This window comes from Strongyloides ratti (genome assembly GCF_001040885.1).
Source record: "Strongyloides ratti genome assembly S_ratti_ED321, chromosome : 2".
In the NCBI taxonomy this organism is placed as follows: domain Eukaryota; kingdom Metazoa; phylum Nematoda; class Chromadorea; order Rhabditida; family Strongyloididae; genus Strongyloides; species Strongyloides ratti.
In genome coordinates, this window is record NC_037308.1 from 6,804,669 (window position 1) to 6,824,607 (window position 19,939).

Genomic DNA, 19,939 nt, shown 5'->3' on the forward strand with positions numbered 1-19,939 from the left:
GGAAATTTATGTAAATTGTTTTTTAGTGGTAGTACTATCAACCAGAATGAAATTAAGAATTGATAACTTTATTTTTTTTTTACCATTAAAAATCAGAATTACCTTGTAATGACATATAAAATAATTTTTATCTCAAGTTATTTTTCAATGATAAAAATATAATTTTTTTTTAAAAATCAAATTTTGAGAAATTTTAAACTTCAAATTAATAAAAAATTACTTTTGTATTTTACGTCACAAAGATATTTTAGTTTGTTTAGAAAAAAAAATGCCTTCATTTTATTTATTTATTTCAATTTTTCTTTGTTACCTTTTTTTATTTTTATCGTTGATTGATAACTCAGTTTTAACTTGTAAATATCTTAATTTTCTTTTTTTTTTATAATATTGTTTACCTTGTTTTATATTGATAATTTTTTTCTTTTTGATCAAAACAACAAATAATAAAGAACTAATTTTTTTTGTTTAATTTACTAAGTCAAATCTTAATCTATATAATTAGTTGTTTTCAAAAAAATATTTATCATTTACTTTCATATTAAATAAAATTGAATAAAAACATATATTGTAAACAAAAAAATCAAAATATTACAAATTGTTTAGTAATTTTTTAAAATAGTAAAAACATATAACAATAATTAGATGTTAAAATAATAAAGTAGTCATTTATATAATTATTAAAAAAAAATTGTTTTTTAAAAATCATAAATGATAATGGCTTAGTAATTTTAGTAATTGGAAGAATGAAATATTATGTATAGTACTTTGGATATAATATTATTTAGCGTTAAGAATATAATACTATTTCATTACCATGATTGCATTGTAAATTTATTTTTTTAAAAAAAAAATATGATACAGGAAATTTGCCATTCAATTGTGTGGGATAATTAAAAATTAAAGCTTTTTTTTAATAACATTTATTATACAAAAAATGTTTTAAGCATTTCTTTTTTAAGAGCTAGAAAATATTAGTCATAATATTATACTCGTAAATAAGAATTTTTAAATGTTTAGTAATTTAAAAATTTTAAATTTATGTGGAAAGTTATTAAAAATGATTTGAGATTAGTTGTTAAAAAGTTTATGATATTCAAGAATTATATTTATATTAATGTACTAATCCAATTGTATTCAGTGTAAATTAATAAAAAGGCAAAAACTAGAAAAAAAAATTTGGCAAGCTAAAAGTTGTTTATTGAATATTATTCTGTAATAAATTTTTTAATTGCCAATAATATTTAAATTCTGAGAATAGTTTTTAATGATAAATTCTAAAAATTACTATTTCTTATGATGTAGTTTTTGTTATTTTTGACTAATATATTCTATATATTGGATGAATTATTTTTTTTCTACTATTTACAAAAACAATATAATCTATTTCTTAAATACAATAAGTTTATAAAAATAACTTTAAAGTTGTAAGTATAGTTGAAAGTTAAGTAATTTTACATTTCTCTCTTGTAAAAATAAATAATGGTTTAAATTCATTTTTGGGTTTTTATAAACTTTAAAATTATATTTTTGTTGTGGAAAGAGACATTATTATATCCCTAGCAAACCACAAATGAAAATTGTTTCAAATTTCCTCTGTAATAAATTTTATGTTTTAAAATAGAAATTTATATTTTTTTTTAATTAAAAGAGACACTATAAACTAAATATTATTTTTTTTCATAAATTATAGTGTTTTAGATTTATAAAGGCAAAATTTATTATAAAAAAACTTTGCTACATTATTTAATATTATATCTTAAAAAAAATTAGATTAATGGCAATTTATCACATGTAATAACTTTTTTAATAGATGCTACTTCATAATTAAATTTTATTTATACATGAAATAAGAAATATAAAAGTTTATAAATTTTGTTTTATAAATAAGAGTCGATGACTGCATAATAAAGTTTGATGTTGCTTTCAATCAGTAAATTCTTGAACTTAAATTGAACCTTTTCAAAAGGCAATAATATTTTAAATATTTTTAAACTAACTTTATTGTTCAGAAAAAAAAAATATATTAAAACCAGAGAGAAAATAATTATACAATACTTAAGTCATGATTGATTGGAACAATTTGAGCTACTTCATCTAAAAAAGAATAATAAATATAAAAAATTTTGTTATTAGGAGAATTTTTTTTACCATTATTAAAAAGCTCTCGCATTGCTCGGTACTGGTTATAGGCTGTTGTCCAATATGATGGTTTCCATGATGGTAAAATAGATGGATTTCTTAATACAGTAAAAACATCTAAAAAAAATTTAAAAATAAAAATTTATTTCTTACTAATGCAACGTTTTAATCCTGGTGGGCATTGATCAGTCAATTCTTCGTCATTTCTCCTATTAATAAAAAATCCATTACTTAAATTTGTTAGTAAAACTACGATAATAATGTTGATAAAAAATAGCTTCATTTTTCTAAAAAAAAATTAAACACCGTTATTATTTGTTATAAATCATTATTAAAAAATATTAAAATGCTAAAGAATGTGACGTCAACATTAAAATTCTGATAAACACTATCGCTATATGGCAAAATATGTTTATTGTTTAAAATTATAGTAAATTTATATATTTAAACCAAATAATGCCTTTATGCTACATTTTTAAAAATTGTTAGTCATCTTCGGAAATAATAATGCATTATCATTTTTGCGTAACAAATACTTTTGTTTAAAAATGTAAAACTTTATTTTGCTATAGCGATAAGTAAAGGATAAAAGCTTTATTATCATGGGATATAAATAATTTACTTTTTGTTAACAATTAAAATAATGAGCAAAATTTTTAAGATTTTTTTATGCCAATTAAAAGAAAAGTTTACGATGTATAATCTTACTAGGATATGCTCGGTTTTTTTATCTAATAATAATAAATATTTTTAAGGAAATATTATTAAAATTTAAAAACTTTTTTTTATAAATATAATACATCATAAAAATTTTTTTTTTAATTTTGAAAATAAAAAAACTTATTGGCAATAACTTTGATATGATATTAAATAAAGTACAATACGTTAAATATTTGTTGATAAAGATATATTATGACTACAATATTTTAATTTTATAACTATTAATTATTTTAATTAAAAAAAAAACAGCAATTATCTTTTTAAATTAATAAATTTGATTTTGTCATAAATTATTTTAAAAATAAAAATGAAGTTATACTAAGAGTGTTTTTATTAACTAATGCTGAAATAGCCATTTATAAAAGTAACATTTTGTATTTAATTAATATCATACTTTTACATTTTAAATTTTTAAAGTAATAGACTTTTAATAACTAAATGAAAAAATTGAATAATAAAACATGCTACATTATAATATACAACTATAATTTATTATAAAAAAAAAGCAATAACATACTAAGTTTAATTTTAGTAAAATAACAACTATGCGGTTCTTAACATTTTTGCTGCCTTTTTATCAGATAACTCTTTCAATTGAGCTGAAACAGTTACTTTTCTTTGATCCAAGAAATCTTTTAATTCTTGGGGATTTAAATCATTCTTTTGTACTTCTATACCAACTATACGACAGGTGCGAATAATTTGTTGACATATTTCTTTTAATGGCACGCCTACCAATACTTTATCTTTGCTTTTAACTTTCGCAATTTCATAAATATGTTTGACAGATAACTTTCCAACAATTTCATTTTTTGATGTCTTTCCTCTTGTAATTCCAGCAGCCTGCATAAGTAACCATGAAGTTGCTGGTGAACAAATTTCAATATCATAACTTCTGTCTGGTTTAATAGAAATTCTTGTTGGCAATACAGCTCCATTTACAATGTGACTAGTATCTTTATTAAAATCTTTACAAAAATTAGCAACATTCAAACCACGCTGTCCAAGCATAGGACCCAATGGTGGTGCAGCTGAAGCACATTGAGCTCTATATTGTTAAATCATTAATAAATAATTTAAATTACAATAGTTTACCTAATATTAGTTTTTAATAAAGTACCATGTATAACTTTAACAATTTCCTTTTTTTTTGATTTAACAATTTTAGCTGACATTCTTTAATGCAAATAAATGTAAACTTAAAACTAATAAATAATATTACATTTACTCTTAATACGAATATAGTAAACATAACACCAATTTCGACGTTGCAAGACGAAATTTATTGGGCGCCCCTTAATAACCATCATAAGGAATTATCCTTTTTTTCTAGACAAATTATTAACTTTTATAAACATGACAACATTAGGTGTATTTCCAACTATTAAACGTTCCACAAAATTATCGCAGCTATCATTTCATGAAGAATTAAACAACACTCTTCATAATATAGTACAAGCACAAGATTTTGGTCATCTTTTATTTTATGGTCCACCAGGAGGAGGAAAAAGAACAAGAATTAGAGCTTTATTAAAAGGAGTTTATGAAGATAGTGTTTCATCTGTAAAAATTGAAAAACGTGAATTTACTCCACCAGTAGGTAAGAAAGTTACTTATAGTGTACTTTCATCTAATTTTCATATTGAATTAACGGCTAGGTTTGTTTTAAAAATAATTTTTTTTTTTATTTAAATTAATATTTTTTATTTATAGTGGTCTTGGATCATCTGATAAAATGATCATCCAGCATGTAATTAAAGAAATGGCACAGTGTAAACAATTAAATGAAGTTAAACAAAAATCTTTTAAAGTTGTTGTGATATTCGAGGCAGATAGTCTTACAAAAGATGCTCAACATGCATTACGTAGAACCATGGAAAAATATAGTCATAATTGTCGTATAATAATGTGTGTAGATTGTTTAGGAAGAATTATTGATCCTTTAAAAAGTAGATGTTTAACAATAAGGGTTCCTTCACCAACTGATTCTGAGATGCGTGAAGCTTTAAGTGAAGTAGTTAAAAAAGAAAGGACTTCATGTATTAATGATGAACACATTGAGTTGTGTATTAAGAAAGCTAATGGAAATATGCGTAATGCTTTAATCACCCTTCAAACTTTGATGCAACAAAAAGGCGAAAAAAATATTATACCACAAAGTTATGTACAAATTGTTAACGATATTGCAAATATAATTGCTACCCGCCAGACTAAATCAGGGTAAATTTTTAACAAATAATAATTATCATTTAAAAATTTTTTTTGTAGAATTCTTGATTGCAGAAAAAAGTTCTGCGAATTACTAGAAAGATGTATTGATCCTCCAACAATATACAAGGCACTTGTAACCCAATTAACTAATTTAATACCGGAAAATGTTCAACCAGTGATATGGGATTTAGCTTTAGAGAGTGAAGGACGATGCATTGTTGGATCAAAACCAATATTTTCTCTTGAAAGTTTTGTAACACAAGCGATGTACGAGATTTATCTTTCTAAGTAATACTTTTTTCTTTCGTTTATGTTATTCATTTTGTATTTTTTTTCATCACAGTGCAGAGTTGCTATCCCATATCAGGATTTTTGAATAAAAGCATCACCAACAACTTTTTTTAATCTTTTAAATAGTTTTTTTTATAATAAGAAAAAAAGAAAATTTAGAAATAACTTTTATTAATGAAAATTAAAAGTAACCAATAGAAGAGATAATGGAAATTGATAAAAATAATAACATTATTTTTTATAATTTCAGGATTTCTTAACTTACGAAAAACCGCCATTAAGAAAATCAGAAAAAAATTATGATATAAAAATGACCAGAATTTTTGACTCGTTAGTTTTAAAAATGTTAATCAAAACACAAACTTCAAGTATCAAAAATTAAATTTCTCAAATAAAAATAACCATCAATATTAGTCAAAATATACTACTACATCTAAAAGAAAAAAAAGGTTAATAATAATAACTTACCAGTTGAATACTTCAATAAAAAATTATCTTTTTTTTGAGATATAAAATCAACATAAAAAAACAAATAAGTTGATACAAACAATAAGATATAGAAAAATTGATATAAATAAAATATAAAGTGGCTGATATTATAAGAGGTAAAACATAATTAATATATAAATGAAGTAATATATAAAATGATATGAATAAGATGTAAGGTAATTAATATTATTATAAGGTAAAAGATGATTGGTTTAAATAAGCCAAAAAGCTTTTTAAGTTGAAGAATCGGAGGAATTCTTTAAAAGTACTAGTAAATGTTAAATTATTCTTAGTTGTTGACTTTGGTGGTTGAACATAACTAAAGTCACAATAAGATTTTTAAGAAATAAAAATATTTTTAACTTACTTGTTTTGATTAATATTAATACGATTGATTAAAATATAACACTAAGATTTCCTGTTTAGGATGTAATAATTGATTCGAAAAAAAAAAGTTTTAAACAGTTAGAATATACGATAAGATAACTTTACTAAAGCATTATTATAGTGAAGTATATACACTTTTATGAAATTGTAAGGACAGAGGTCCTGTTTAATTTTGTTAGATAGCATAGAGAGTAATGGTGATTATTTGCTGGCATTGATTGACTTCCACCCAGTGTGAACATGTTCTCTTTTTATTTTATAACAATTTTTCAATTAAAATTACGTAAATGATTACGATAGACATTTTAAATTCATCATTCTCTCCCGTGAAGAATATTTTACATACTATGTATTTTTCATTGATTCATGATATAAATATCTGTAATATTTTAACATACACGTGCTTATTTTTTTAAAAAATATTTCCTCATTTCAGAAAACAATAGAATTTTAACTGGAGAAGATTGATTATATGGATACAAGTTTTGGAGCAGAAATTTTAACTGATTCAAAATTTAAAAATTCATCCTTATCTGAAAATCTTAGTGATTGCACTTCAAAGCTTCATTCATTCAAAAACTCAATCATTGAACATAGTATGAGTATACAAAAAGAAGATGAAAAAAAACACGATTCTAATATTATACCTGGATCGTCTTCTGATTTAGAATGTATTAAATTAAATGGTAAATTGCAAACTGAATCATCACACTATTATGACGTTCATCAAAAAGAATTATCTAATTTAGTTGAAGCTAAAATGGCTTTCCACAAAGTACTTTATAATACAAACCCAAAAAATATAAAAAAAAATGAAGAGTTAGTTCGAAATTTTACTAATGTATTCATGCATAACACTCCAAAAATAAATAATCGAGATAAAGATACAATTAAGGAATTAGAACAATTTGAATATAAAGTGAAACCTATTCAAAAAATGGAACGATATCAATCTCCAAAGGGAGAATTTTTTAATGGCACTAAAAATAATGAAGAAAATTCTATATGTGATAAAAGTGATTCGGAGTCTGGAAGATCTGAGGTATTTTCAAGTCCGGAATCATTTTTATCTACAGAAAATGGTGATTATGTTGAGAGCTCTCCTGTCGCAATTCCAGATGTGGAAATTGTGGAGCCCAGTTGTTCAAATGAAGTTATATGTGATAATACTATACGTTTTGTGATAAACAAAGTTAGTAAATTAAAAGAAAATTTAAGAAGTCCTCCAAAATGGATAAATGGATCATATTGGTAAGTTATTTTATAATTGATTTTGAATTTATATATACATACATTTGTTTTTATAGGAGAATATTGACTATGTTTAAAGCTACAAAAAGTCATTCTGATAAGCATGATAGTTGCTTTGGATTTTTTGTCCAATGTCTGCCTAATTCATATGACGATAAATGGGTTGTGTCTGCGAATTGTGAATTGTCGATACGTTGTTTGACTGACAAAGATAAAAGAGATGCTAGAAAAACGAGTCATGATTATACGGTTTCACAAAATGATTGGGGATATTCTTGTTATATGAAGTTAGATACGTTATTTGATCCAAAAAATGGTTTTTGTATAAATGATACTATAATTGTGGAAGCTATTGTTGATCCACAGAAACCTAGAAATCTTCGGACGAAAGAGGAATTTTTAAAAGAAGTGGATAAGTACGAAAAAATAATTGATTTTCAAGAATCTAGGGGTGATATTGATAAAGCTTTGGAAATGGCGGACAAAGCTTTAACTTTATGTAAAGGCAAATGTTTGAAACGAATGAAAGAATTTCAGGATCGGATAGATGTATTAAATAAACGAAAGATAGCTGAATGTATTCAAAAATTAGAAACAAAAGATCCTAATGTTAAAGAAAAGGTTATGAAAACACCAATGCAATTAAAAAAAGCAATTATTTCTGCAGATGGTAAAAAAGGAAATAAAAGAAATAATCAAAAATCAGGAAGTAATAAAATTAAAAGTATACCTCGGAATACTGATAAAGAAAAGGTTGATGATGTTAAGAAAAAATATGATGATAACAATCAGAGATGTATGAGTTATGCAAGGAGAACTGGACCACCACCATCATCAAAAAGTACTGTTGATGCAAAATCAAAAAAACAGAACGAAGATATTTTGGTAGTTAAATATCGCCGTACACGATGTTCATGTGTTGGTAAAACTGCTTTAGATCATAAAAGTTGTAGCCGTTGTCTTAATGAATATAATATTATTAAAAATAAGCTTTTTTATAAACCAAGAAAACAGGTATTTTATTATTATTTTATGCAACGGCAAAAAGATGTTGACAAAGTACATTTACGACAATATTACTGTAAGAATCATAAATATTTTTTTTTATATATTTGTTTTAGGCCCATGTTTATATAAAGATATGAATTTATTTGATGAAACGGATTTAGTAACATATTGTAATGATGTCGGTGAAGGTATTTTAACAGAATGTGACAATGATGATAGTGATGTATCCAGTGGTATGTATACAATTATCTACTATTTAATTAAATATATTATATTTTAGTTGATTGTGGAATTATTGATGAAATAATATTTGAGGATGAGGATGATGGTACATATAAACCTACTAAAGAAATATTATGCCTTAATTCTCATAAAAGTATTCCACAGTATAAAATGATGGCAGAAAGTTCTGTAAAGGATAATGATTTATCAAGTAAATCATTAGTTTCTATAAAAAAAGGTAATTTATTAATATATTAAATTTTAATATTTTTTATTTATAGAAAAATTAAAAGATATTAATCCTCCTTTTCCTGAAAAAAATTACAATGAATTTATAAAATATACAAAAATGGAAAGTATATTAAAAGTTATTAAATCAGATTCAGAAGTTGAAGAATTTTTCATTAATAATGAAGATGTTTATAATAAAATTTTGAATACTGATATGGAAACAAATTTTTGTAAGACACAAAATGATTTTAGAATTTTCGCTGCTAATATAACTGAAATGAATGCTTATATGCCTGTGTTATTAAAAAATATTTTAAATATTGTTCAAGTTTATGAAGAAGATCATAAATTTAATATGCTTTCTGAGATGTCAAATAGTGAAAGTAAAATGTATCAATTTATTGAAAAATTAATTGATGATGCCAAAACTGGTATTATTGATAGTAGAAAAATTACAATTGATGAAGCTCAATTGTTAATTCCTTATTGTTTTATGACATGTGTAAAACTTTGTCAAGATGTAGAAAATTTTATAAAAAATATGTCTTTTAAAATGTCTAATGAAGTTATTAATGAAGCTTACCATTGTCAATATGAGTCTATTGCTCAAATGGAAGAACATGAATTATTTTCATTATGTGAAATGCCTTTATTTGATGATCAAAAATTGGATTATCATCCAGCTAGGGATCCACTTCCATTTTGTCTTGACAAAATTCAAGAAAAAATTTTTAGTTCTAAAGATTTTTGCATTGTACCAATTAATTTTGTTAAATTAACAGCTGAAGTTACTCAAAGATGGTTAAGATTTTTTGAGATGGTTGTTGATACAGTTGATATAACATTCGAAGGAGAAGATTTAACTATTTGTGATTTTTTTGAATTTGCTAAAAATATGAAAAGGAGAATGTTAGATTTAGAAGATGAAAATAGGCAATTAATAGCATATAAAGAATTTGCCACTCAAGAACTTAAAAATTGGGAAAGAAGATGTGCAGAACTTCGAGCACATGATAATAAAAAAGAAAATATAAATAAAATGCAAAATGAAGAACTAGAAAAAGAATTAAAATTAACGAGAGATGAATTAATTAGAGCAAGAACAGATATAGCTACCTGTTCTGCAGTTGTTGGAGAAAATGAAAAATTGAAACAAGCCATTAATGACATTAAAAAAAATTTGACAAAAAAGTTAGAAAATTCTAAAGAAGCTAATAGGCATATTGAAAAAAGACTTGAAGAGAAGAAACAAGAACTTAAAAAGGCTAATGAAAATATGACTACTTTAAAGAATAATGCAGAAAAGGAAAGTAAACGTCTTCAAGAACGTTGTAAACGTGCTGAAATTATGTTTCTAGAAAAAAACCTTCAATGTGGTATTAAAGATATTGAAATTTTAATTGGTGAAGCCCAAAGAGAACGTGAAAAATGGGTTGAATATTCTAATTCACAAGATTATAGTTTACCTAATGTAATACAATCTAACATTAACGATTTAGATGAATATATTAACAAATTAGGAGAAGAAATAAAAACATGGACAACAACCTATGAAGGTTATTATAAAGAAATTGAAGATGGAAAATGTTTATCACAAATTGGTAAATATAAAATTGAAATTCGTGATCAAATGCCAAAGTTACAGCCTTTACCTCCTCGTAAAACAACAAATTTTCTTCAATCTTCTCAAACACGTCCAAAAATTACAACTCCTTCTAAAAAAGATACCACAAAACCTAAAAGAATTTCTAGTGTTAATAGCCATGAAAGAAATTTGAATCTTTATAATTATACTACTAACAATTTTACTGGTAACGGTCGTGTTTTTGACAACTCAGCACCGCAATTTAATTCACGTTGCAGTAGAAGTAAATATTTTTCACAAGAACATGGATATGAAAAGTTTCCTTCCAGTTCTCCCGGTCCTGGTACTTCATATAATCAAGGACCTCAATTTTCTCCAAATAATACAAATATTTCACCACCAGGACAATATACAATGACTAGATCAAACTATTGGAATCCAAATCAAATAAATAATAATGATAAAGTTAACTCATACTCATCACAATCAACTGAACAAATGGATACAAATTATAATCACGATCAAGAGACAATTAACGCAAGATGGACACAGGAACAGCAAATGTTTTATCCATCAAATCGAAATGCATCATATGACAATGTTATGCTACCCACAACCTCACTTTCACCAGATGTTTCTAATCATCTTCTTCATAATGAATATTCTTCCAGTTATTCGGATTTATTCCGAGCTTTCGCCTCCGATCCAAATACACAAAAAAACTACGACACAAATTCTAATAATCGTTTCAACCCCGAATTTAATATATGGTAACAAAGCTTCTATCAATCTTCAAAAACAAAGAATACTGTTAATTGTTTAATTTTTGTTGCTTTTGCAAAACATGTAGAATATTATCATCTATCACTAATAAAATATGTTAACATTTCTATAAAATAAAAAAGTATATAAATTCATAATTTAAAAATACAACTTAAATAAAACTTAATACAAGTATATAATAATATGTTTGATATTCAAATAAATTGATAGTGTTAATTTTTAGTTTAAAAATAAATATAGAACATTTTTTTGTACTGTAACGAAAATAACTATATATTACAAGAAGTAATGTTGTCCTTTGATAAAAAAAAAAAATTATCTCTCCAATTCTTCTATTGTTTTACTATTTTGTTGACGTAAAAACATAGCTACAGGATAATTGGATGTTTCAAGAACATAATCTAATAATGTCTTTTTTTCCACCTCATTTACAGCATTATAATCAATTTTACAATCAAATACTAAAGTTAATACACTCCACATATTATTTTTTGCTGCTCTCATAAAAGCATTATAACCATTATTATCTTGAATATTTACATTTGCATCATTATTTAATAGAAGCTTAAATGCTCCTGTACATCCAAGGGAGGCTGCATAATTTATTGGAGTTTGACCATCTTTATTAACATAATTTAATAATTTAGATTTTATATCTCTTCTTTTTAATACATACTCCAAAATTGGTAAATATTTTTTATTTGATGCTGCTGTATGAAGAAGTGTATTTCCAAAGTCATCACACTCTTCTATAGGTATATAATCATTTAATAATATTTCTAACATATTTACACTATTTGCTTTTATTGCTACTTGAATAATATTTAATCCATGTAATGTTTTTGTAAATATATCCCATCCATTTTCAAGAAGCATTTTTAATGCTTTAACTTGCCCAAATTTTACTGCCAAATGAACAGCATTAAATCCATCATAGTCAAATTCATTTCTACAATGTGTTGGATCTAGTAATATAATCTTTTCTAATGCTTTTAAACATCCATTTATTACAGCCCACATCAAAGAGGTATGACCATATGAATTTTTAATATCACATCTGCGATTAGCAATCAAAAGAATTTCAATAATATCACAATAATCTTTAATTGTAGCATAATGTAATGCAGTAACACCATGGTCATCTTTAATAAACATGTTTACTTTACATTTTTCAGTTAAATATTTAACCATAGAAATAAATCCACGTGAAGAGGCATGATGTAGTGGTGTTCTATTATATTTATCAACTGTATTTGGGTCTAATTTAATTAATTCTACAAGTTGTTTTAATAATAATAAATTTCCATAAATTGCAGCAGCTGATATTGGGTGTCTTCCCTGATTATCAAAAGTATGAAAAACCTCTGAACGATATTTAAATATTATTTTCATAAATGTAGCTATAGAAATAAAACAATTTTCACAATGTTCTTTATCCTCAATATAAAATGATCCCTCATAATTTTTATTTTTTAATATACATGTTGACTTATTATTTTTCTTACTTTCTTCAACATTTTTAATACAAATACATGTACTTTTACACAAGATAAATAATAAATTTTCTCCAATTATATTATTCCATGAAATCATTTGAATAAGTGATTCTTTTAATCTTTTAATTGTTGTATCTGTTTTTTCAAAAGCTGAGGAAGAATAAATATTTCCAAGTTTTTCAAATAATATAAATATAACTTCAGCACTACGAAATGATGCTGCTACATGGAGGATAGTTTCATTTTCACAATTTTTTTCCTGAAAAATATCTACCAATTCAGATGGATCTTTAAAAATTTTAAAATATATTGTTAATAATTTTTGAAGAATATCTGAATTTGTAAGACGGCAAGCCAAATGTAATGGTGTATTTCCATCAGAATCTTTTTGTTTGACAAGATTAATTAATTTAAACATTGCATTGTTTTTTCCTTTTTTAGAAACTAAACTAAAAAATCTACTTTTTTTTCTACATTTTTGTATAATTTCTAGTATATAACGACAAATTACTTTGAAACATTTTATTTTGTTATATCTTATAGTAAAATGTAGTATATTTCTTTGTTTAGGAGTACTTTGATAAATATCAACATTTTTTGATAACATATATTCTAATATTGATGTACGATCATATTTGATGGCATAAAAAAGTATTGGTATATCTTGAGGACAATGATCATCTATCTTAATACGATAATCTTTAATTAATTTCTTAACACCTATAATATTTCCATCTGCAATTTCTATAATAAATGATCGAATTAATCTATCTCTTTTCATAACTATTTCTGTTTCATCTAAATTTTCTAATGAAACTTCCATTGTTTCAGTTGATAATGTTCTTGTTTTTTCTAAAACTTTTAAATCTAACGAATCAGTGGTAGCTTTTTTTATACAATCTTTCATATTATGATCTTTTCCTTTATTTAAACAGTAACCCTAGAAGTATAAAAAAAATAAACTACTCAAAAAAACTAAAAAAACATACACAAATATCACTTTTAGTTGTTGTAACAGAAGAACTTGAAGATTCAAACATACTAGAATTATCATGAACTTTATTTTGATTTGTTGGTGAAAAATTTTCTTGACCAGTTGTTGGGCTAAACTTTTTTACATTCATTAATACTATTTCATTTTTTTGATCATCATTCTTATAATTTTTTTCACCCTCATTTTTAAAAATATATTCATAACAGGAGTCATTATTTTGTATGTTTTTAGTTTTTTTAGAAACATCATTAATTTTAATTGTCAGCTTTTTTTTTATCATTTTATTGATATTTTAATTGTAAAAAATTTGAAAAGAAATAATATAGGTTTTTTAGGTTAATGGTTAAAAAAAAATAAGATAATAAGTAATAGTTTTAAAAGTTTGCTAAAGTAAAATGTCATCGTATTTGTCAGTATTTAAAGGTTTAATATTTTTTCTTTTGATGTGTAATCATTCAAATTTTTTTTTACCTCTTTTTATTGCTATAAATGTTTAACACAAAAGTTATCAACAAACTAATTAATACTACTAATTTTAATACTCAAAAGTATATTCTTGATGAGTTACTTCAAACTAGAAATGTAACATTAGAAGAGTTATCTAAAATTAATTATGAAAAACTAAATGTATGTTTTTTTTTTTGTTATTAAAATGTATATATATTTTTTTTTAGAAAATGTCATATTCAAATAGTGCTATAGAAAATATATTAAATATTCTTCAGGAATACATTAAATATCGAAAAGCACATCCACTTCCAACTTCTTCTACAAATAAAGTAGAATCAGACAATACCTATTGTAATCCAAAGTCAATTTTTGCTTTTGAACATGAAGATAAAAATTCAACCATTGAAAAGCATAAGAAAATTATAAAAGATTATCTCACGGGAAAAAGAGATAAATTAACACCAAAATTGGCTAGTACAATACTTTATGAACCAATGATTACAGACTATGATATTGTGAAAGCAAATGATGAACGTGAACTTTTACAAAATGTACGTTTAAATTGGGGAACCTTTAAATCTATTATATTTTTTTTAGCTTATTGAGGAACGTGACGAGAAGTATCGAAAACTTGCTCATCTTAATATGGAACGTGATAAGCTTCGAAAAATATATCATGAGAAAAGTAAAGCTTGTACAGAGATTAACACAATCGTTAAGGAACTGTTCAGTGAAATAAATTCAGACACTTTTTTTAATCATCCCTCTATTAAAAGTGAAATTAAAAAACTTGTTTCTGAATTAGAACTTTATTATAACAATCATTAATACTTTTATTTATTTTTTTTTTTGTTATTTTGTTTTTATGTGAAAATTATTCATCATTAACATTTTTTTTAAACTTTTAAAATTAACATTTACTTTTTGTATGTTTCTTAAAACATATTCAATTACCTCATAATTTATAAATAAAATATCAATTTAATATTCTGAGGATAATCCATAAATTTTACTTTTTAATGCCATTATTAAATAATAATATTTATATATATTTAAAAATATAGTGTTATTAAATAAATGTAACTTGTTCTTGTACAATCTTTTTATGGATAGATGATTCCTATTTTAGACGATTAACCTGTTTTTGGAGGTGGGAATTGTAAAGAAAAAAAATGTGAAAGGATTCAAAGTATAAAATCATTTTGTATTTATATAAGTGAATGCATATTAAGAAGACATTTAAAGATAGATAATCAAAATTTTTATACAATTTTTAAATCATTATTATAGAATGAATTGGTATATTGTTATTCTAACTTTAATTAAAATTGTATTGTCAGATGACTCTACTATGTTTAATTTTGGATCTATTTCTCCTTCACGTTTAACTCCATTTGACATTGAAGCATATACAAAGGCTGCCGTAATTCGTCAAAACCAGGTCAGTTGTTATTAATTTAATTGAAATATTTATATTATTTTAAGGAAAATGCATTTATAGCACATATGAGTACACTTGCTGCGGCTAGGCGCGCTAGTATTGCAAGAGATCAAATAAAAAATGGAACAAAAACTAATATTAATTATCCTAGAGAAGATGTACATGGAATTCCAGAACTTTTACAAAGATTTCTTGTCCAACGAGAAAAAGATCATCTAGCACAAATACAAAGTATTATGTTTCAAGGACAAAATAGAGGAATACTTGGAGAAGATGAACGTTTTAGAGGAAATGATAGAAGTAACCAAATGATAGAAAGATTTTTAAATCAAAATAATAGAGGAAATAATGTTTTCCAACCAAATGGATTAAATCCAGGAACATTTAATGCACTTCCAATTTTTAATAGAGAACTTTCCAGAGAACGTTCACCAATAACAGTAACCAGTACAGTTATTGATTCACCTAAAAAGGAAGAAACACATCTTAAACGTTTATCTATGCCTAAGAAAATTAATGAAGATTCATTAAACGAGACAATGTCTTTAGTTTCACTTAATGAACTTCCGATTACAGTAGAAGGAGATAGAATTGAAAAATCATTTGAGATCTCAAATTAACAAATGGATTTTTATTTCAAAATAATAACTAATTTTTCTAATTTTCATTGATATTATCAAAAATATTCTTCACATCACTTACTTTTGCTATTAACTCATAAAATTTTTCAATTTTCTCTTCTTCTTCTTTGGTGACAGATATTGTATAAAGTGCTCTCATTTTTTTTATGACGTTTTCTACAACAAAATGACTATTTGATATTTTTGATTCTATATTAAAAAGATTATTCTTATCACAATATAATTCATATTTTTTACTATCATTTTCATTTTCATCATCAATCTCTATTACTTCCTCAATGTCAAAATCAATTGCTGCTTCCTCTACCTCATCAAGAGTTAATTTTTTGTTATTTTTATCATAACCTGAAATTGTAACAACACCTTTCTCTTCAAATTTATTTTTTAATGATTCTTTAGAAAGTCGAAATCCTCCTATCTTAGAAAAATTTTTTTTTATAGCTCCTTCCAGTAACACTTCTTTATCTGTCTCACATTCAATAATAAAAAATGATCCAGATGGTCCAATGACATTATAGTAAACTGTTTTTTCAGGTTTTTCTTTCATTTTTTTTAAATATGAATGAAATGTTTCTGATGGTAATCCATTAGATTTAAATTCTTGTAGTAAATCATTTAACTTATTATTTAGTTTTAAATCAAATCCACCCGCTTCCACGGCATTTTTGACCTTGGAAAGAATAAAATTAATTTTTCGAGACTTCTCTAAATCATTTTTTCCTTTTCTTTCTTTTATATTTTGCCACTTGGAATGACCTTTAAGAAAAGTAGGCGATGAATGAAGTAAATTAATTGTATTTATCCCAGAAACTGATAAAACGCCATTTAATTTAAATGAAAGATTACCAATGAGATAACGTATGTGAAGCATTTTATCTAGAAAAACTTAATTTAAAATAATTATAAAAAAAAAGTAATTTTGTGAAGTAACACATCGATTGAAAATTATTTAATTTAAAATTAGAATAAAGCAAAATAAATATGTAAAAATATAAACTAATCATATTCTGTAACAACACTTTGAAATTTCTCCAGAATATTTGGATCTGATTCCAAAAGTTCTTGGGTAAGTAGACTAATACCGGCTGAACCTTTAATACTAAAAGGTTGTCCCATTAATGGAAGCCAAGCTCTAGCATGAGCACATGCCTCATCAATTGTCAAATTAACTTGAGCATCAGACAAACATTCTTGAATCCATTTAGGAAGTTTTTTTCTCTTATCATTACGTACATATCTCTTATCAGCAAAAATCATAATTCCATAATCACTTTTACCTCTTAATACACGACCTGCACATTGTGCGGCATGTCTTAAAGCATCAAAAGTAAGAAAATCATTCTCTCGAACATTGTATTGATCTCTTAAAAATTCTAATCTTGCACGAAGAACACGACTTTCTGTATTTACATATGGAATTCCAAGCATTACAACAGCTCTTCCATAATGATCCATAAAATCTATTCCTTCTGAAACTTTACCTCTTGCAACACAAAAGAATACAGCACCACGTCCACGATCACAAGCATGTTGATAATGACGATGTGCTGCGGCAGTTTCAAGAGGATCTTGTGTTTCAATAAACAACAGTTTATATTTAACTAATTCATCAATAATACGTTGATCATACCATAATGAAACGACATTTTCCATATATCCATAACTGGTAAAAAATACAACCATACCATCTGGAACCATTTGTGCGAGATCAAGAATTAAGTTTCCATAATTTCTAACAACTGAAGGTTCTTCACGATTTTCAAATCTAGAAGAAATTTCTATTTGATCATTTCCTCTACTAATAATCATTGGAAGAATACAAGGTCTAGACATTGTCATTGTTAATGATGCCATAACTACAGGTTCAAAGTCAAGAACTTTTGGGAACATTTCCATAGGAGACAAAGTACCAGATGTAATTAAAACAGTTTGAAAACGTTCCAATACAGGTCTAATAGCTATTGATGCATCTAGACAGGACAAATGAACTACAGTGTCAAAATATTTATTTGATGCATTAGGATTATTCAAAACAGCATTCTGAATAGCCCATCCTCTTTCATCTAAAGGTTCAACAATCAATGAAAATCCTCTTGTGTATGTACTGACGAGAGTTGAAAAATTACATAATTTTATCAAAGGTCCAAAATCAGAAATATCAGCTAATTCTAAAGTTCTCATTAATTCTTGCATTCTTTCAGCAGCAAATCTCAGTGGTTTTCTTTCAATATTCATTGTATTTCCAATATCTCTTAAAAAAATTGCTGGACTTTCTTTGAAAATTTGTCTACATTTTGCCATATGTTTTACAAATTCACAAACTCTTTTCATAAAAACGACAAAATGTTCAGCTTTCCTAATACTACCTGGTACAACTTCATCTAATATTTCTGATGGAAGTACAGGATTAGCCCAAAATTTCTCTTCTTTTCTTTTTTCTGCTTCTAACTTTAAACCTTGTACTAATTTTTCATATTCATTTTGTAATTTAACATCGTTATTTTTTCTCAAACTTCTAACATGATTTTCAAGAAAATTTAAGTTCTTAGTTGCTTTGTCAAGTAGTTTATTGGTTAAAGATACACTCATACTTTCTATACATACATTATCAATATTATGTGCTTCATCAAATATTACAATAGACTTAGGTGAAAAACCTTTTGATACAATTTCAGCAATTTTAGGATCAAGCATATAATGGTAAGAGAAAATAACAATATGTGCTCTATTAATAGCAGTTCTTATATAAAAATAAGGACAAATTTTTTGTTCTAATCCTAAACCTTTAGAATCATCTAATGTATATACACCATAATTTAATTTAATTTTGTCACCTTTTTCAATATAATTTTCATAATATTCACAAAATGAATTTGGATCTTGATTATTTTCTATTTTTCTTTTAGCCCTAACAAATGATGCTGTTAATTTATTACAAGCACCATCAATAAGTGATCCTTCTTTTAATGCAATAACTTTCTCATTAGTACACATAAATTTTCTTGAAGCCATTGTAACAGCTGTTATTGGAATTTCGAAATTCTTTTTAGTTTTATATAATCCTAAAAGTTTTCTTAATTCTTCTGCTGTTTTATGCATTTCAGGAATTGTTCTTGTACAATATATTATTTTATCAATTGAACTTGGATATTTATTCATATATGCTACTGATAATGATAAAATTGTACTTGTTTTACCAGTTCCTGATGGCATTTCTATTAATCCATGACCTCTATTATCTATGGCTTTCTTAAATTCTTGCATATATAATATTTGTTCAGGATATATAGATTTGTAAGGAAATAACACTTCTAAACCATCTACATTTATACTAAAAATAATAAAAATTATATATTTATTTGGCACCTTACTTCATTTTATAATTTTCTATAAAAAATTGTTATCAAAAGTATTAATAAAAGAAACACACAATGTTTTTTTATAAAAATTCTTACCAAATTAATCTCATTTGGATAAAACTTTAAATTTGGTATCTCGTATACGAAGTGGGTGGGTCTATAAGTGCTTGTAAAAAATTAACATCGCACAATAAATGTTTTTCTTTTAATTTTAACAATGTACACAATTTTATATTATTTA

The 19,939-nt window shown here is 24.8% G+C and overlaps 9 protein-coding genes across 9 annotated transcripts; 4 read left to right on the plus strand and 5 right to left on the minus strand.

The window, feature by feature from the left end:
- Positions 1-2,044: 2,044 nt before the first annotated feature.
- SRAE_2000215500 (39S ribosomal protein L11, mitochondrial) lies at positions 2,045-4,034 on the minus strand (the record flags this gene model as incomplete). The annotated part of the gene is made up of 5 exons (XM_024653192.1): positions 2,045-2,094; positions 2,149-2,256; positions 2,293-2,348; positions 3,419-3,907; positions 3,955-4,034. The coding sequence occupies 5 exons, from the start codon at positions 4,032-4,034 to the stop codon at positions 2,045-2,047; spliced, it is 783 nt and encodes a 260-aa protein (XP_024506693.1).
- A 181-nt stretch (positions 4,035-4,215) lies between these two features.
- On the plus strand, positions 4,216-5,450 carry SRAE_2000215600 (Replication factor C subunit 3; the record flags this gene model as incomplete). The annotated part of the gene is made up of 4 exons (XM_024653193.1): positions 4,216-4,517; positions 4,573-5,079; positions 5,128-5,358; positions 5,414-5,450. 4 exons carry the CDS (start codon positions 4,216-4,218, stop codon positions 5,448-5,450), a joined length of 1,077 nt encoding a protein of 358 aa, XP_024506694.1.
- A 589-nt stretch (positions 5,451-6,039) lies between these two features.
- Positions 6,040-6,479, minus strand: SRAE_2000215700 (Hypothetical protein; the record flags this gene model as incomplete). Its single annotated transcript, XM_024653194.1, has 3 exons — positions 6,040-6,169; positions 6,218-6,258; positions 6,393-6,479. The coding sequence occupies 3 exons, from the start codon at positions 6,477-6,479 to the stop codon at positions 6,040-6,042; spliced, it is 258 nt and encodes an 85-aa protein (XP_024506695.1).
- A 230-nt stretch (positions 6,480-6,709) lies between these two features.
- Positions 6,710-11,308, plus strand: SRAE_2000215800 (MATH domain and TRAF-like domain-containing protein; the record flags this gene model as incomplete). The annotated part of the gene is made up of 5 exons (XM_024653195.1): positions 6,710-7,488; positions 7,545-8,569; positions 8,610-8,729; positions 8,777-8,956; positions 9,000-11,308. 5 exons carry the CDS (start codon positions 6,710-6,712, stop codon positions 11,306-11,308), a joined length of 4,413 nt encoding a protein of 1,470 aa, XP_024506696.1.
- Positions 11,309-11,632: 324 nt separating this feature from the next.
- SRAE_2000215900 (Inversin) lies at positions 11,633-13,937 on the minus strand (the record flags this gene model as incomplete). The annotated part of the gene is made up of 2 exons (XM_024653197.1): positions 11,633-13,753; positions 13,803-13,937. The coding sequence occupies 2 exons, from the start codon at positions 13,935-13,937 to the stop codon at positions 11,633-11,635; spliced, it is 2,256 nt and encodes a 751-aa protein (XP_024506697.1).
- A 359-nt stretch (positions 13,938-14,296) lies between these two features.
- Positions 14,297-15,085, plus strand: SRAE_2000216000 (Hypothetical protein; the record flags this gene model as incomplete). Its single annotated transcript, XM_024653198.1, has 3 exons — positions 14,297-14,434; positions 14,482-14,808; positions 14,855-15,085. The coding sequence occupies 3 exons, from the start codon at positions 14,297-14,299 to the stop codon at positions 15,083-15,085; spliced, it is 696 nt and encodes a 231-aa protein (XP_024506698.1).
- A 523-nt stretch (positions 15,086-15,608) lies between these two features.
- Positions 15,609-16,318, plus strand: SRAE_2000216100 (Hypothetical protein; the record flags this gene model as incomplete). Its single annotated transcript, XM_024653199.1, has 2 exons — positions 15,609-15,698; positions 15,743-16,318. The coding sequence occupies 2 exons, from the start codon at positions 15,609-15,611 to the stop codon at positions 16,316-16,318; spliced, it is 666 nt and encodes a 221-aa protein (XP_024506699.1).
- A 37-nt stretch (positions 16,319-16,355) lies between these two features.
- SRAE_2000216200 (Translational activator of cytochrome c oxidase 1) lies at positions 16,356-17,210 on the minus strand (the record flags this gene model as incomplete). The annotated part of the gene is made up of 1 exon (XM_024653200.1): positions 16,356-17,210. The coding sequence occupies one exon, from the start codon at positions 17,208-17,210 to the stop codon at positions 16,356-16,358; it is 855 nt and encodes a 284-aa protein (XP_024506700.1).
- Positions 17,211-17,335: 125 nt separating this feature from the next.
- Positions 17,336-19,715, minus strand: SRAE_2000216300 (Xeroderma pigmentosum D; the record flags this gene model as incomplete). The annotated part of the gene is made up of 2 exons (XM_024653201.1): positions 17,336-19,670; positions 19,711-19,715. 2 exons carry the CDS (start codon positions 19,713-19,715, stop codon positions 17,336-17,338), a joined length of 2,340 nt encoding a protein of 779 aa, XP_024506701.1.
- Between the last annotated feature and the right edge of the window lie 224 nt (positions 19,716-19,939).